Below are 17418 nucleotides of genomic sequence, written 5' to 3'. Positions count from 1 at the left end.
CATTAGCTGTGGCAGCGATGTAGGAAACATATTTTTGGGATTCATAGATTCCATCCCAACACTCATGAATCAACAGCCACATAATGTCAAACAAGAAGAACAATCAAAACTAATCGGGACAATCACAACCTATGTGAAGCACTGACACAACCACGGACGAGGTGAACAACACACTGCCACAGCCTCACAACTGGACATACGAACACTGCCACTACTCCAAGAAACTCACAAAGAATGTAACGGAGTACCGCAAGTGCATGGTCGAAAAAGGTTGGATTTTTGAACAAAAAACAGGCCCAACAGCTGGGTAATATTGTTGATAGAAGGAATCAGAACATGGCATAAGAGAGAAAAAAAAAGTGGCTGAAAACTCTCTCGTGCGCCAGCCCATGGGGCGGCACTGCCGGCAATTGGCCGGCGTGTGGTGGCGCATAGGAGCTTTTTGGGCAATGGGGTTTTGTGGGGTTAGGCTTCAAAGGGTTTTGTGTTTGGGTATATGATTTGTTTTGTGAAATAACAAGGGGTGGAGGTGGATCTGAGAAGGACAACGATGGGAATGGATTTTCTGGCAACAACTGAGAAGAATAGGATTTAGGTTGGATCACGCTCTAATACCATGTTGAGATTTTGATTAAAATGAATGACCTCACTTGAAGATAGGTCTCTCCCTCTATTTATAATCCAAATTAAATATATTCTTATGACAATAATACCCTTACTAACTCTCAGTAATTAACATACTAACACGCTTAATAATAATAACACTAAAACACATAAATAACCTCTAACAAAGCCATCTGTAGTTCCCCCCAAAAAAAAAACATTGTTAATTTTAATTTAAAAAATTGGATTGTTTTGTGAAAACTCTTGAATTTGAATGATTTGGTTTCTTTGGGAGGAAAACCATGAAACCCAACTTGAAAAATATCATTTTATCTTTTAGACAAGAGGCTTTTTAAACAATTCAGCGGCCATATCATGAATGGTTCATTAAAAAGTTAAATTTTCTAAAAGGAAACTTTGATTTTTTGCAAGGAAAACCATAAAACCTAACTTGAAAAAGTGTGGATTTTCAGAGGGAGAATTACAAACCCGCCTTGACATCTTGTTTGGAAAGTTAGCGAATATCCAAAAGTTGCATCATGGATGTATGACTCCAAGAATGCTTTGAAAACTTAGCAAAAACATGGAAGCTTTTATGAAAACTTCACATAGATTCATTTCTTGATGAAAATTTGGTTTTTTATGGAGAAACCATGAAAATCTCAAGTAAAATAGCATTCATATTATAGCAAATGCACTCTGAGTCCAGAGAATAAAAAACACTTGATAATCTGGAGAAAATCAAGAAAAAAAGTGCAAAAATAGCACTCTTGGGATTTGGTGGTCAACCACTTGTAGGGGGCAGTCAACCGCCTGGCAGCAAACGACTACTTTTTCAAAAATGGCAGGGGGTAGTCGACTGCCTGAGTGAACGATCGACCACCTGCAAACACAATTCTACACAGCATGCAAAATTTGACTTTTGAACATGCTTTTTTCTATGCAATTAAGATAAAATCATGTCCAGCACCTTCTAACATGCATATTTGACATGAATTAATGGAGAAATCATGAAGCATTGAACATAAACATACAAGGAAACATCAAAATGCTCCAACATGTCAAAACTCATAAAACAAGTGGAAATGAATAGTAGAGGGTTAAACGTTGACCTTATTGAAGAACAATCTTCTGTAGATCAAGTGGAGGACACCCTCACTTCAATTCACTCCCTAAACACACAAAACGAAGTAAGAGATATGTGATTTTCACTCCTTTTTTCTTTCTACAGAAATCTCTCTGACCCCACGAAAACTCTTGGAAATCTTCTCCTTGGCCCCACTTGGACATGCCCCCTCTCTCTCTCCTAAGGGGGTCCTTTTATAGCCTCCAATTGAATGGAGGAAAAAATTCTTTTGGATTTGAATTTTGAAAATTCAAATTCAAAAATAACTATCAATAATTAACAACCACCAATTGCCAATGTTGTTACTTGACATGTGACATCATTGGGATACGTGGCAAACCCAAATTCTCTAGTCAATCATAAAAATATAATTCAAAAATTTGAATTTTGCTGGGGCCGGTTGACCACCTGAAAGAGCCAGTTGATCGCCTGAAAGAGCTGGTCGACTGCCTGTGGGTGGCGCCAAGCAAACAGAGGTGGAGGGAAAGCCGGTAGATTGCCCAAAAGGGCTGGTGGACCGCCTTAGTGAAGAACTTTTCTTTCTCTTTATATTTCTTTGATTTTTGATATCTTCATTTGAGTTCAGATTTGTTTGGTCAAAAAATGAATATCGACAATTAAAAATAAGAAAGCTCTTCCTTCTCCTTCCCATAAAAATCCACCCTGAAACGATTAAGCCAACCATAATTGGGTTCCACAATTTTTTGCGGGCGGAAGTTCAAAAGCCCCACATTTGGCCATTCATTTTTGGAAAATGAAATAAAAATATTTAAAAAAAAAAAAAACTGATTAATAACCAAATTGACTGATTAACTAGCAGTTTGTTATTCTTCAAACTGACCGTTTTTGGTTTGGTTTTGGTCTACAATTTTTGAAAACTGATTAGTCTGATTCGGTCTTCAGTTTTGGTCAAAACTGAACTGAACCGGATGATTTCTCCCCTAGTTGTAGAGAATGCACTCTGTTTGTTTAAACCATTTGAGTTTTTCATGGAATATATACAAGCATATTATACACCCTTGTTTAGGATATCCAAACATGCAGGCAGATCCAGAACGAGTGCAATCTGATGCCAGAATGGAGTACTCAGGACTTTTGTTTCCTTCATGGTCTTTTTTGGCTTGTTCTAAAATGAATAGGTTCTTGGTCTGCAATCTTGCTTTTGTGTATGAAATTGATAGGATAGACCTTTTTCCACGGCAGCTAGGGTTTGTTTTTTGGATCTTGAACAGATCCTCTCATGAATTTTTATCTCCCTGGTCCTCATTGCAGGAATAACTGCTGATATCAGTTATATCCAAGCTGAATGCATGAGACCAAATGGATCCACCGAAATCATTGGTGATTTAGGGAAGCAGAGTAAGTTTGAAAGAGAAAATCTGCACCCCTTTTCAGAAGGGTATTTAAGTCTTGACAATTAAAGGGGTATCGCATCTTATTATTTAGCTTATTATAGCATTTATCATGGAAAATAATTAAAATGTGGCTGAATGTAATTTTCCCTGTTTATAATGCTTGAAATGGAATAGGATTCGAAAGGAATTAGTTTATATTCATTAGGGGTTTCTCCTGTGTTATAATATCTTTGTTGGTTTACCTTGTTCTTGCAGTGGAGAATTGGTCAAAAATCTGGGTGTGCTTTATTGTGTTAATCTATTATCCTAATGTTACAATAGAGTCTATATGATTTCTGAAGTCATGTTACGGGATTCTTATTATTAATGGAAAAGTTATTTAATTAACTTTTAATATTTACTTTGAATGATAGGAAGGAATGTTGTTATTCAAATAAATAGTTGAACTTATATCTTTCTTTTTAGCATAATTCAAGTGTAGATGCTTGAGATGCTTTATTAGCTAGTAATCACAGCGGCAAATATTTACCGGTTTTGTCTACCCAATCATCTTCTTTGTGTTGGCAGATAGCTTGTGGCATAAATTTCAAGTATAACTATTTTATAAAAGGAGATACATGGTCCTCATGTGATATTATTTGGAGACCAGGACCTGAACGCTCTCTCTCAATACCTTTACTTAGAAAACAAGATAAGAAAATTGTAGTGAGGGATTCATGGATGAGATTTGAGGCCACAGGGCCTTCAGTGCCTTTGTGGGGGTCTTGGATGGAGGAGGCAAATCTAACCTTGCAGCCTTTAATCTCAGATCCAGCTAGAGGTAATTGTCAGTACATTCTGTCAGATACTACTCCTTCTCTTGTTATGTTTCTGAACACTCAAATGTTTCCAGTGTTTTGACAGATGAATGCAAGATTTTTAAAGGCTTTAGAAGTGATTCTTTAGAGTCAAAGCAATTACCTAATGAAATCCCTGTCAGGGATGACCAATGCTCTGGTAATGAGGGTGCAGTTAGTGCTGTTAGCATGGGTGCAGAGTCTATTAGGTCAATTTCTCAAGAAGACCAGCCTGTCGAGGAGCCCTGGTTACTACATTCATCTTCTTTCTTTATTGTGCCCAAGAAGAAGATGGGTTCTGATGAAATCAAAAGGAAGGAAGCTATGCAAGATGAGGTGCATCTGCCACAGTTTCCTAATCAGCAGCTTATGGATGTGGAAAATCTGTTGCCTGAAGAAGGGGCTAGTCAAATCTTCATGGATGACTCTATTTCTACTGTTATTCTTATTAACTCTTCAATATGTACGATGCAAAGGATTGCTGTATTAGAAGACGGGAAATTGGTTGAATTGTTACTGGAACCAGTGAAAAATAATGTTCAATGTGATAGTGTTTATCTAGGGGTTGTCACAAAGCTTGTTCCTCATATGGGTGGGGCATTTGTAAATATTGGGAATTCTAGACCATCTCTTATGGACATAAATCATAATCGGGAGCCATTCATATTTCCTCCATTTCATCATAGAACAAAAGAAAAAGAAATTGATAATTCTGTGTTTGGTGCGAATAGAAAACAACCAGGAGCCTATGAGAATGAATGCAGTTCACATGAAGATATCGATGTAATTGATGATATCATAGAAGTTGATTTTCAGGATGATCCATTGCAATTTGAAAATGATGATTTTGAGGAGCATGAAGTTGAGAATGACTTCTGCATTCCTGAAGTTCTTAAGGAGAATGTGAATGGTGGTATACTGAATCGTGCTGGCGTAGAAGCTGATTTTGAGGACTACATAGATGGAGCAGAGCAGCGTCTGGAAGGTGATGCCATTAATAATTCTTGTTATGTTGAAACATGTGGTCTTAATGATTACCAAGTGAAGGTTTCCAGGCATGCGACCATCAACAAGAAGTGGGCCGAAGTGAAGAAAGGCACTAAAATAATTGTTCAGGTTGTTAAAGAGGGATTGGGTAAAAAAGGTCCTACTCTGACTGCTTATCCGAAATTGAGGAGCAGGTTCTGGGTAATTCTTTCTTCATCACTCCCTTCTTCCTGGGATATTTGTTCATCTGGTCAATTATCAAAACGTTGATGAGGTTGGCTTTCGCTTGTTTCATTCTTTTGTTTGCAGATATTGATCACACGATGCAATAGAGTTGGTATTTCAAAGAAAATTTCTGGTGCTGAGCGTACTCGCTTGAGGGTCGTAGCAAAAACTTTGCAGCCTCCAGGTTTCGGTTTGACTGTAAGAACTGTGGCTGCTGGTCATTCCTTAGAGGAATTGCAGAAAGACTTGGAAGGCTTGCTCTCAACTTGGAAAAACATAACAGAGCATGCAAAATCTGCGGCTCTTGCTGCAGATGAAGGTGTGGAGGGGGCAATTCCCGTTATTTTGCATAGGGCAATGGGTCAAACACTCTCCATTGTCCAGGATTACTTTAATGAGAAGGTAAAGAACTCATCTAAATGTATTTAACTCGTGATCTTCTATTTATCTATTATGTGCCTTTTAAGTGCTTTGTATTTAAGAATGTCAAATAAATATTTCTTTATATTGTGATCTTAGTATGATGTTTCTTCAGGTGATGCGCATGGTAGTTGACTCTCCAAGGACTTATCATGAGGTATGCACCATACTAGAACATTTGATTCAGGAAGAAAGTGAATGCATGTTGAATGCTTTTTCTTGTTTTGCCAATTGCTTAGGATGCACGGTGCAGGATAGTAGGACAATTCTTTCTTATGTTATGCATGTTTTTATGCATTGGATGATTGGCAATGCCGTGCAGTGGGGGGAAAAAGAAGAGGGAAATTCACAATTCATTATTAAATGATGTGGTAGTGATTTTTTATATATGCTACTGGGTAAATAGTCAGTCAAAACATTTAGGTCAAGTTAAAAGCAAAGTATATATGTATTTGAGGATTAGTTAAATTTATTTTTATTTTTGATTTATAAATCTTTTATATCTTGTTTTCTTAACTGTCCTAAGGCTGAAGTTAAGAGGCCCTCCTCAAACGGAGAGCAATGCCAGTGATACAGTGGTTTTGGAAGCTAGTTGATGAGCACAAGCCAGTAGTTAGAGAGAGAGAGAGAGAGAGAGAGAGAGAGAGAAGTTAAGAGGTCCTTCTCAAACTGAGAACAATGCCAGTGACACAGTGGTTCTGGAAGCAAGTTGATGAGCACAAGCTGATGGAGAGATAGAGAGAGAGAGAGAAAGATGAATTGCTGGATTTTTGTGAGGTTACTGTGTTAAGCACTGGAGTTTTCAGTTTCACTGGAATTTCACTACTTGGCTCCTCACTATACGGAGATACTATTGTAAGGCTGAAGTTAAGAGGCCCTCAGACTGAGAACAATGCCAGTGATACAGTGGTTTTAGAAGCAAGTTGATGAGCACAAGCTGACCGTTTGTTTGTTAATCACTGGAGTTTTCAGTTGTCACTGGACTTTCACTACTTGGCAAATCACTAAAAGTTATGGAAATACTGTCATAAGGCTGAAGTTAGGAGGCCCTCCTCAGACTGAGAACAATGCCAGTGATACAGTGGTTTTGGAAGCAAGTTAATGAGCATAAGCCAACAGTTTTATGGAGAGCTTTGGGTCCTTTCTGTTCTGAGTCTTGTATGTTATGACAAATAGACGGAACAATCTCAGTCTGACAACTTTGCAGCCATTGGAGTTTGCCACCTGCATCCCCAGAACTGATATCTGATCTCACCTTTCAACCACTTCCACGGCTCAAGGAAACACACTCATTTCCATGTGGCATTCTCATGATTTTGAATCCAAATCAAGAAAAAGCATTTTTTTTTTGCAATGGGTGTTTTCGAATCAAGATACCTTTTTGCAAACATCCTAACCAAGTATTTAATTTTTTTTTTTAAATAAAATTTATGGATTTTCTGTTTTCTGTGTTTTCAAATGCAGAAATATATTTTTGAATTAACAATACAGGCTCTGATGTTCTGCAGCAAATCTATCAATTAATATCTGTTATCTTTTTATCTAATATCTGAGTTGTGTATCTAGATAAGTGCTATATTCTGTTTGCTTACTTTCTGAAACAGAGTCTTTATGTTTTTGAGCTTGTGCTGACTGGGTAAGATGGAGGAGCAGTATAGCTAAATCAAAATAAAGAAATGAACAAGTCCACAGTAAGTTAGGAGTAGCCCTTGTTGAAGAGATGGAAAATGAATTTTAGTTTAGGAATTTGCAGCATAGACCAAATAGCACAATGGTGAGAAATAGTGCTTTGGTTGAGGTTAACGGCAGTAGGAGGCTGAGGGGCAGAATATAGACCTAGGAAACCTTGGATTGAGCTAGTAAGAAAAGATTTGATGACCCTTAACTTTGGAGGATATTGCCCTGAATTGAGTTGAATGGCAGAAAGGATTCACTAACCAACCGCAAGTTGTGTGGCTTAATGCTTTGTAGTAGTTGTTGTTAATGCTGTTGCTCTCTTTACCTGTTATTGATGCCCAAACATTGATTTTGCCATGTTATTTTTCAGGTGACTAACTATCTTCAGGAAATTGCCCCCGACCTTTGTGATCGAGTTGAGTTATACAAGAAAAGAATCCCTCTTTTTGATGCATTCAACGTTGAAGAAGAGATCAATAATATCCTTAATAAGCGGTAATAATCGGTCAGCATTACTTACGGTTTTGGTTGTCACATTATGTATGTCCAAAGAAGCATTATTAGTTACTGACATAAAGATGTCATAATATATTAAATTATTGTGAAAAAAGTATTCTATTGTTTTGATATTAAAGATAATTTCAGATATAGTTTTTATCAATATGTTTATAAAAATTGTAGTCATGATTGTGACAACCAACGGTTAGTAAAGATGCATTGTAGTAGCCTAGTAGGGTTTTGATTCTGTGCAAATGTAATACCCTGATTAGAAATTTTGTCGATCCCAATTTCTTTTTTGTGTACACATCGATATCTAAAAATGAATGAATTACAATGCCATACTGGTGCCATTTACTCATGAGTGGCCATAGCATTCTTCTTCTTTCAATGCCTACTATAATCATGATTTCAGACATGAACAGAATTTGCAAAATTCTAGGCCTTTTGTGCCATTATTTAGCTCATTTCTTATTATGTTTAGTCATGCTTTAAAGTTCAGTTCATGTCTTCTACATCTATGTGTTTAGTCATGCCTTAGAGATTGCTGTTATGGGCTTTCTCCAGGGGAATGATCCAAGTCTGAGACATATCATCAACTACTTTTCCTCCCTCTTTTATAGCATATAAATATCAAGCATAAGAAGAGTAGAATGCTTGCTAGCCTCCAGCTTCGTAGTAACCTTCTATTCTTCAAATGATGTTATGCTCATTCAGCTTTTGCAAAACTTAGGAGATCTGAATCCTGTAGCTTTCCTCACACCAAACAAGGAGTTTCTCTTGGTTGCTTAGAGAGGCTGCATGCACTCAGGTGTCTGGTTCCCAGCAGAAGAATCTTATGAGTTGAACTAGTTGAAGCAGTTGGGAGGTGGTCTCCAAGTTCAAGCCAAAGCCATGTGATGGGAACCAAGATAGGCTTTGACCTTCCATTAGTACAATTACAATGATAAGATGCATAATTAAGCAACTTAAAACTCGACATTCTGTGGCCTAAAATATTAAATCAAATGAAAACAAATGTATTGCCAATCTAGATTTTTTGAGGATTCAACCTCCATTCTATATACTTAACCAAATGTAAGATGAATATGCTATTCAATACTTGTCTACCTTGCAAGCCCCCAGAGCATGGGATATTAAGTTGAAGCATGAGATAAATAAAGGAACCCAGCCAACTAAGGCCATTTTGCATTAGACTTGTACTAATGCCGAGTTTTGTGTAGCTCACTTACTCCTTGAATCAGAAGTATTTTATCAAATTTCTCATGTCATTTTCTATTCTCAAACTTGGCTACTTCCCATGAAGTTGTTAACCATAATTCTATATATCATTTTTCCTATCCTGATTCATCAATAAATATCCCATTTTGATAGGGTCTCGCTTGCAAATGGAGGTTCTCTTGTGATTGAACAAACTGAGGCATTAGTCTCTATTGATGTAAATGGAGGACATGGTATGTTTGGTCGTGGGATTTCACAAGAGAAAGCAATTCTTGATGTCAACCTTGCAGCGGCAAACCAGGTATGTTGGCTGCAAACTTTAGTGGTCACTATTTTACATGGACATAACAGTATAATGGGCTAGATAAGTTTTTTTTATACTTGTAATGTCAATAAATATTTTCACGAGCATGCTGCTATAGAGTTCTTAAATATATTTAGAATTTTTTTAGCTTTTCATATTGCCTTTGTCTTAAAGACTAGTTGATGTTTCAATTTGCCAGAACTAAAATTATTTTTTTTGAAATATTGGATTAGTTTGTTCTGTGCAACTATGAAACAATATTGTGACAATTAGTCAAGGCGTACTTGTCTAACAAAGTTTCTTAACATAGCTTGTGGTTGTTGCGTACTAATATACTTTTGTATTATAGATCGACTTGTGTAAATGTGTAAAATTATTGTCATGCCCTTTTATGTCCCACATTGAATTTTCATGTACATACTTATGAACTAGTTGTTAACTATCTTATGTGTGACTTACTACCATCTCGATCTTGATGTGTTTTAGAGAGACTTGGTTTTGTAGGGCTCAAACAAAGGTTCATTAAGGGGAATATTGACCTCCTAAGCCTTTTCCCAAGCTGCCCAGTTGTATGCCATGACACATCTCCTTTTTCTTCTCTCGCCCTGTCGGTCAACAATCTATTTTTTTTTTCACTGGTTGAGACGTAATGTCGCATTCTTTTATTCAAGGATGACAACTTCCATATGTTTGCTCTACTATATACATACCCATACCATGGGGCCTTTTGGTGCTTTAGCAATTGAATCTCTCTCGTTCTCTCTCTCTCTTATCCCTCTATCTTGGAATTCTTCAGCTTAGGGATTCCCTCTGTTGTAAGATTTTCTTCACCTGCCACCTCTCATGCTAAAGCTTAGTAGGGATTGTTTGGAACCACTTATGCAGATGTGCTTTTCAAAATAAGTGTAGAATTTAATAAGTGTTGAACTGGTAAAGTGTTGAAAGTTATAAGTGGTATTTGGTTTTAGTTAAAATAAGTGGTATTTAGACACTTACTTTCCATATGAGGTACTGTATGATTATTTTAAAACATATTTTAAATTACAAATATTAATATTTTTTAATTAAAATTTTCGTTAATAATTATTTTAATTATTTATAATTAAAATATAAATATTTTATATTAAAAAATAATATAATATTATTTCTAATTAATAATAATCTTGTTATTAATGTATATTTATAACATATTACTATCATATTAAATTAAGATAAAAATAATATTATTAATTAAATTTAAAATTGTAATTTTTTTTTTTAATTTAAATTAATAAATAGTTCTTGTTCAATCCAAAATTGAATTATAATAACTGATATATATTTTTAAATATATTTTATTTAAATAAAAATATTAATATATTTATAATTAAAATTTTAAATGATAAATATATCAATTTTCTAATTAAAATTTAATATTTTCTATTAAATAAAATAGTATAATATTATTTATTCATTAACAATAATCTTGTTAGTAATGCATATTTATAGCATTTGATTACCACATTAATTTATGTTAAAATAATATTAATAACTAAATTAAAATTTTAGTTTATTAATGTTAAGTTAAATTTATAGATGGTTCTTTTTATTCATTCCAGAATTTAATTATATTTTATTAATAATTAATAGGTTATAATTCATAATAAAATAATATATGATTAATTTTTGATTAACAGCTTAATTAATAATTATAGTAACTGTTATTTTTATTTAACATTTAAATATTTTCATTAAGTAAAAATAATATAATATTATTTTTCATTGACAACAATCTTGTTCTTAGTATTATTAATTAAATTAGAATTTTTAATTTTTAGTATTAATTTAAATTAATAGATGGTTCTTCTTCTTCATTCTAGAATTGAATTATGCTTTATTAATAATCGATGTATTATAATACATAATAAAATAATGTATGATTATCTTATAATGTATTTTTTAAATTATAAAATAACCACCAAATTTTCTTTTATTTTCAAAATTGACCCCACCTATGAACGTGCCACTTATAAGTTGACCAAAAAGTTATCTTAGATTGCTTCTCAAAATTCACTTAAATGGTTCTATAAAAAAATTTGTTTTGGAAAAGCACTTTTTACAATAAGTGTTTGTTGTAGCACAAGCCAAACAATACGTTTTTGTAAGAGTGCTTATTTTAAGTGATGAGTGCTATAAGCACTTTTTTTTAAGTGCTCCCAAACAGGGGCTTAGGGATTGTCTAGTTCTTTTTTTAGAATCTCTTTAGAACATCCATCACTTGTACAATGTAGACGGGGCCTTTTTGCAACTCTGTTGGAGTGAATGTGATTGTATACGGTAATGGAAAGAGAAGGGAAAGCAATCAACCATAATCTTTAGACACTTAAACTACCCAAGACACCAAAAGTTGGGCAGACTTGGGTGATCACAACACCAAAAATCTTAGGAATTCGCTACCTACATGTCCCATATGTTCTAATCCTCCCGCTGGAAGATGTTAAGGAGAACCCCCCCCCCCCCCCCTAAAATACTTGATCAAGTGGGGCCACCATCACCAATGGTTCTTGCATGCACCTTGGTTTTATAATCTCAAGGGACTACCTTAACCTTTTCAGGTAACCCACTTGCAAGTGGGAATAGTGACTATGCTGTTCCTTTTAAGTTTGGAAGGACATGATAGTCGCGCACATCAGCCCAGGGAGATCTTTCTAACTTGAATCCTATCATTGTCTACAATGAACCACCTTTTTGGGGATGTGTTCCTATCATGCCTCCTACAAATGCCACCCTTGTGACTGGTTTAGCATGGGAGATCGACTTTGTTTGATCCTTTGGATCTCACGTTTGTACTTTCAAATCCTATTACATTCAATTTCACCCCCTACATCAATAAGGAGGAATGGAACAAGATTGTGGAAAGGAAATAGAAGAAGTTTTTTATCTCCATGTGAATTTCAATTTTTGTTGCACATTAGATTGCTTCTCAGACTTTCCTAAGGACTATCACACCCAAATTCAAGTGTCCTTAAAATTGATAATGCCAAGGAGAATATGTTGAAACTTCTACAGATGTCTAACATCTATGGGTTTGATGACTCAACCTCAAGGAATCTCTAAGTCTTTGTTGAAAACTTGGAGTCAAATGTGTCACCTTTTGGCGAGGATTTATTTTCTTCTTTGGCGAAGGTGACATGGTGACTTTCATGGACTGTGCAAGGGAAATTAGGACTCTAGAAGGGATTTTATAGGCTGCATGGAATGTTTTCAGGAATGGGTGGTAAGCATCTAAATTCCTTTTTTCCTTTGCAAAGGACTTCGTAAGGAGTAGCACGACAAACTTATTGAGCTTCTTAAGCTTATTTGAATATGTTTGCTTGGATTTATGAGGAGGTATTGGGTCTAGATGAAAAGTTAATGATGCGAAGATTGGAGGTTACTTTAGGGAATGAGCTAGTTAAGTAGTCCTAACTAGCTTTTTGATTAGAGTAAAGTGGAGATCAAGAAAATATTAGAGGTTGGATTCATCAACCCTATTCAATGCTTTGTATGGCTGCCAAATACAATTCTTGACAAGAACATCTTGATTTGAGTGTGTGGACTTTAGAGACATCAATAAGGCTTGTCTCACGAATGATTTCTCTTTTCATAATATTTTTGCCTCAGTAGATGCAATTGTGGGATATGAATTGTTGTTTTTCGTGGATGGTTCCTACAAAATGTCCTCTTTCATGGATGGTTTAAGTGGGTATAATAAGATGACTTCGGCCCATGAGGATATGGATAAGATTGCCTTTAGAACCATAGTTGGTAATTTCTACTACATGATCATGTTTTTCGAGGTTGAGAATGGAAGAACAACATGCCAGTGGTCTATGAACCCATCACTACACTTTATATGAGATGATGCATAATATCATGGAAGACTACTGGATGACATTGTACTAAAATCCATGGTGAAAGATCACCTAATACAATTGAGGAGAGTGTTTGGTCCATGGTTCAAGCTAAGGATGAATCCTCTTTAAGTGTGCCTTTAGGGTTTCATTTAAGAAGTTCTTGGGTTCATGGTTAATTAGAAGGATATTTACCTTGTCCCCTACGACAAGAAGAAGGCTGTTCAAGTAATGCCTCCCCCAATCCACTAAAAATAACTCAACAACTTTATGAGCAAGGTGTTATACATAAGGAGGTTGATCCAAGCCTTGGTTGAGATCTCAACACCATTTAAGAACTTGTTAAAGAAAGATGGCCCATTTGAGTAGGGAGGTGAGCAGGAAGCTTTTGATAGAATAAAGAGGATGGTTTCTATCGTAGCTACCATAACCATGCCAATGAAGGATATTCTCATGGGGGTGTATCTCACATCACTAAGAACTTTGTGAGGCCTACTGGAACAAGAAGCAATGAAGAATGCCCAATTTATTACTAAATTTGATATTTTCTTGAGAGTGATGATAATTACTCCACTCAAAAGCATTGCTTGTCACTTGTCTTTGCCACTAAAAACCTTTGGCATTATCCATTGGGCACAAGATACTCTTGGTGATGAATCCTAATTTAATCAAGTACCTTCGTAGTTCTCACTATGCCAACTCTTTTTGGAACAACAACCAAATGGTTCTTACTACTTGGTTGACGTCATGGTTGCTTTGCCATAGCTTAAGCTCTTGCATACCTTTTGGCCTAGTTTCATCTCAACATGGTGAGGTTATATTTGACACCATTGCACGAGGAGTCCTGACTTATTGTAACCAAAAATCAAAGTAGGACTTATATTTTGATGTTGAACGATTGCTTGAGTAGTCATTGGAATGGTGCTTATATCACTAAGTTTAGTTGATGATTCCATTGAGTTGAGTTAAAAGCCTCTCTCCCTAATCTAGGTCAACAAACCATCTCCTCGAGGCATGGTGGAAATTTCATATCCTTGACTACTATTCTAGGGGAATTATTTCTAAAATCATACATTGGTCAAATCTTAATCATGCGTCAACAACTCCAATTTTTGGTTGAAAGAACATCTTCATGGACTTGGGTTGAGATTCTCTCTATGGCTTTGGGTCCAAGAGTGCTATCCTTAGAAAAAAGTTTCAACGCTTCCCCAATGGTGTCAAGACATGTTTTTTTGGAAATTAGATGTGGATTGAATCTCATTGGTGCCTTGTCAAGGTCCAGCCCCTAGAAAAAACATTGGATATTCATTGTACAAATAATGAGGCAGAATATGAGTTTTTCATACTTGAACTTCTGGTCATAACTAGTCTTAGAATCTAAGCTTTATGCATACATGGTGAGTGTATTCTTGTTGTCAAGTAGATGAAATGGAACTTTCCTCTTATGGAACCTCCAATTGCTCCTTACATAGGTGCATTCCCCGAGGAATAAGTTTTGAGCCATCAAATGTGTATATGCACCAAGGTTGCTAATCAACATGCAAATGCCTTGGCTACTCTAGTGTTTGCATACTGGTCCTAAAAGGTAAACACAAGTTTGGCATTTCCATCTATTTCCATCTATAGGAGAACTTTCACTTGTAGAACAATGAAATTGTTAGTTTTTTTATAGTAGATGATATCTTGTATAAGAAGGAAATTCTTTCAAGGAGCTGGTTTCTTATAAAATTATGCTAGTAATCCTCACCCTTGCCCCTTGAAAGGGCAAAAGGCATTGACCTCCCTTGAGGTTTGGCAAAAAAGACAGGGTCCTCCCTTGAGGTTTAAAAAATTCTATAGACTTCCCCTAAGGTTTCAAAACTCCCATGGCCCCCTCCCCCTTACATTTGATTTTTGGGACACTTACACCCCTTAAAACTTTATCTTTTTGAAAAATATAAGGGGAGGTTAATATCTTTTTGGCAAACCTTAGGGGGAGGTCTATGAAATTCTTGAAACCTCAAAGGAGGTCCTTGGGATTTTTGAAACCTCATGTGAGGTTGGTGTCTTTTTGCCAAACTTCATAGGAGGTCAGTGTCCTTTACCCCTACAGTTAAGGGTATAATAAGGTGCTATCTTGGTGTGTCTCCACTCAAAAAGATTATAAAATGTTGAGGCAAGGGCATGAACATTATTGAGGAAGGTCTATCCTTTATTGTGAACTTAAAAGGTTTGGAATCTTTGGATACTTCTGGTGCACCATGTTTAGTGATGCATCTCAACTTTATATCATGTGTGCTAATTGGGGATAGCCTTTGACCCTTAGGAGTGTCACTTATTGAAAGCTCATAAGGATGCCAACTTCTTTCAGAATGGGGTACTCTCCGTTGTATGTATATATTTATGTAGTTTTTCTTCCAATAGTGATTTAAGGCAAAAGTGAAATTCATTGCCCTTGCTAAACAATGTAAGTTGAACTAAAAGATCCAAAATACACTAAAAACTCTTTTTAAAGAGTTAAGGAGTTTAAAACAGACAAGTTAAGGAGTTTAAAACAGGCAAAATATACCAATACACAAGATTGTGTGTGCTTGAAAAAATTCACGATTGTTACACCTTCTTGCTGTTATGTAACATTTGCTACTCTCAATTCTTGTTACTCCTGTTATCGCTACGTTATGCTACCTGCTACCGCTAGTTAAAACCATGCTTGAAATAGAAACAGTACATCTGACTAGTACTTGGCCAACAGCCGAAGGTTGAGTACTGCCTGCAATAAGCTAGTCAAAAGAAGATCCTTCCAAGGAGGTTTTGCTTTGTCAGCAGCCAATCATGTGTTTTGTGGACTTTATGTACATAGATTCTCTCCTAAGGTGTTACATAGTCCATGAAATTCCTGTAGCAGGCACTGTAATTTGTAAATTGATCAATCAAAAACTGAGCAGTGTAACTCCTCCAATCAACATTCAGTTATAAAGAAATTTCATTTGTAAAATTTTTCCAATCAACTTTCAGTGAATAAAGAAATTTCATGAGTAATATTGTAACGTGCAAGGCTCTTCTATTGTATGTATTCCATGCCAAGTAATGAGAGGAAAAGAGGAATATTCAGTTTATATATGTTTATGAGAAGCACTATTTATTTGTGGTTCCTTTGAATTTTCTGTTGTCTAAAGGAAAATAAAGAAGGAAGACAAAGAGTTCCCCCATTCATTCACTGCAAGTCATCCAAGCATAATCATAGGTAAGAAAAGAGAAGCATGTGCATAAAAACACTTGAGGAAGAATACATCAACCAAGTCAAGAGGAAGAATACATCAACCAAGTAGAAAGTTAAGTCCTGGCCATCACGTTGAAGGTGTTTTGTACCATCACGTTTAGAGGTTTATCTTTCATTGTTGTGGGTGTCAGCAAATGGATTCTGTCACCACATCTCTTTGGAAGACATGCACCGGGACTGGTTGGCTCTGTTGCATTCAGCTTGATTTTTGGGCTTAGGCTGTGAGAGTTGTAATTATTTACTTTTGATGTAAAGGGTGGATTTTATTCTCCCTGATTTTTCTTTTTCGTTTTTTCTTCTTGTATATTCTTCCCTCTCTAATAAAATTTCTTTGTTTGCCAAAAGAAAAAGTTTCTTGGTCTTTTAGATAAAGATGGATGAATACTTGCTAGTGCGATTAGGCGAAGCCATGTTACAACTTGCTAGTGTGTAGGGGGTTCTTGAGAGGGGAGGAGAGTTCTGTTGCTCACAAATAATGGATGTTCTAGTGACAAAGAGGAGATATAGGCAATTGCCAAGAAGCTCAAGTGTGGATTATGGCATGTGAAGGTGTTCAGATGGATGAAGGATTAACTAGTGGGTTCCTAATTGGAGGTAAATTGGCAGCATGGTTCAAGTTAGCCCCTTGAGGTTATGAAATCGTGGTGGATGTGGGAACCATTTAACTGATGGTAGCCTACTTATTTAAGTATTTTAGTGTCCTCCTAAACACCTTTTGTTGGAGGTTTGAAAGCATCTACAATTCTACATTATACAGGCTATGTAGGTGGCAAAGTCTAGACATTCTTCACGGTCAGCAGGAGATCGACAAAATCCAACCCATTCTTAGTATCTTGAGTAGGTTGAATATTTGAGTGCCTACTTTTCTCTTAGCCATGATCTTGCGCGCGCACACACACCCAATTATTGACTGAGTTCGGTCATGACACATAATTAAGGTGAGAGAAAATACCCTGATTCAAGCCCACCAAGCCAGGCCTCTTAGAACATCTCACAATTGGGATTGGGAAAGACCCCATCACATGTACTTGTGGG

At 36.0% G+C, this 17418-nt stretch overlaps 1 protein-coding gene across 4 annotated transcripts in view; it reads left to right on the top strand.

Annotated features, from left to right (window-relative positions):
* The window catches only part of LOC131149879 (ribonuclease E/G-like protein, chloroplastic), a 58382-nt gene that overhangs the window by 23815 nt on the left and 17149 nt on the right, over positions 1-17418 (top strand). For 3 of the 4 annotated variants that reach the window (XR_009135314.1, XR_009135313.1, XM_058100670.1), the window contains exons 4-9: positions 3652-3904; positions 3988-5108; positions 5217-5534; positions 5668-5709; positions 7600-7724; positions 9102-9249. Coding sequence is in view for 2 of the 4 variants with exons in the window: in XM_058100670.1 (XP_057956653.1) it covers positions 3652-3904; positions 3988-5108; positions 5217-5534; positions 5668-5709; positions 7600-7724; positions 9102-9249 (2007 nt within the window). In the remaining 2 variants the exon portion in view is untranslated. Of the gene's footprint in view, positions 1-3651; positions 3905-3976; positions 5109-5216; positions 5535-5667; positions 5710-7599; positions 7725-9101; positions 9250-17418 lie in introns of those variants that run through there. The other variant, XM_058100671.1, reaches the window with a different exon arrangement.

This window comes from Malania oleifera, chromosome 2 (genome assembly GCF_029873635.1).
Source record: "Malania oleifera isolate guangnan ecotype guangnan chromosome 2, ASM2987363v1, whole genome shotgun sequence".
Taxonomy (NCBI): domain Eukaryota; kingdom Viridiplantae; phylum Streptophyta; class Magnoliopsida; order Santalales; family Ximeniaceae; genus Malania; species Malania oleifera.
This window is presented reverse-complemented; position numbering and strand designations above follow the sequence as displayed.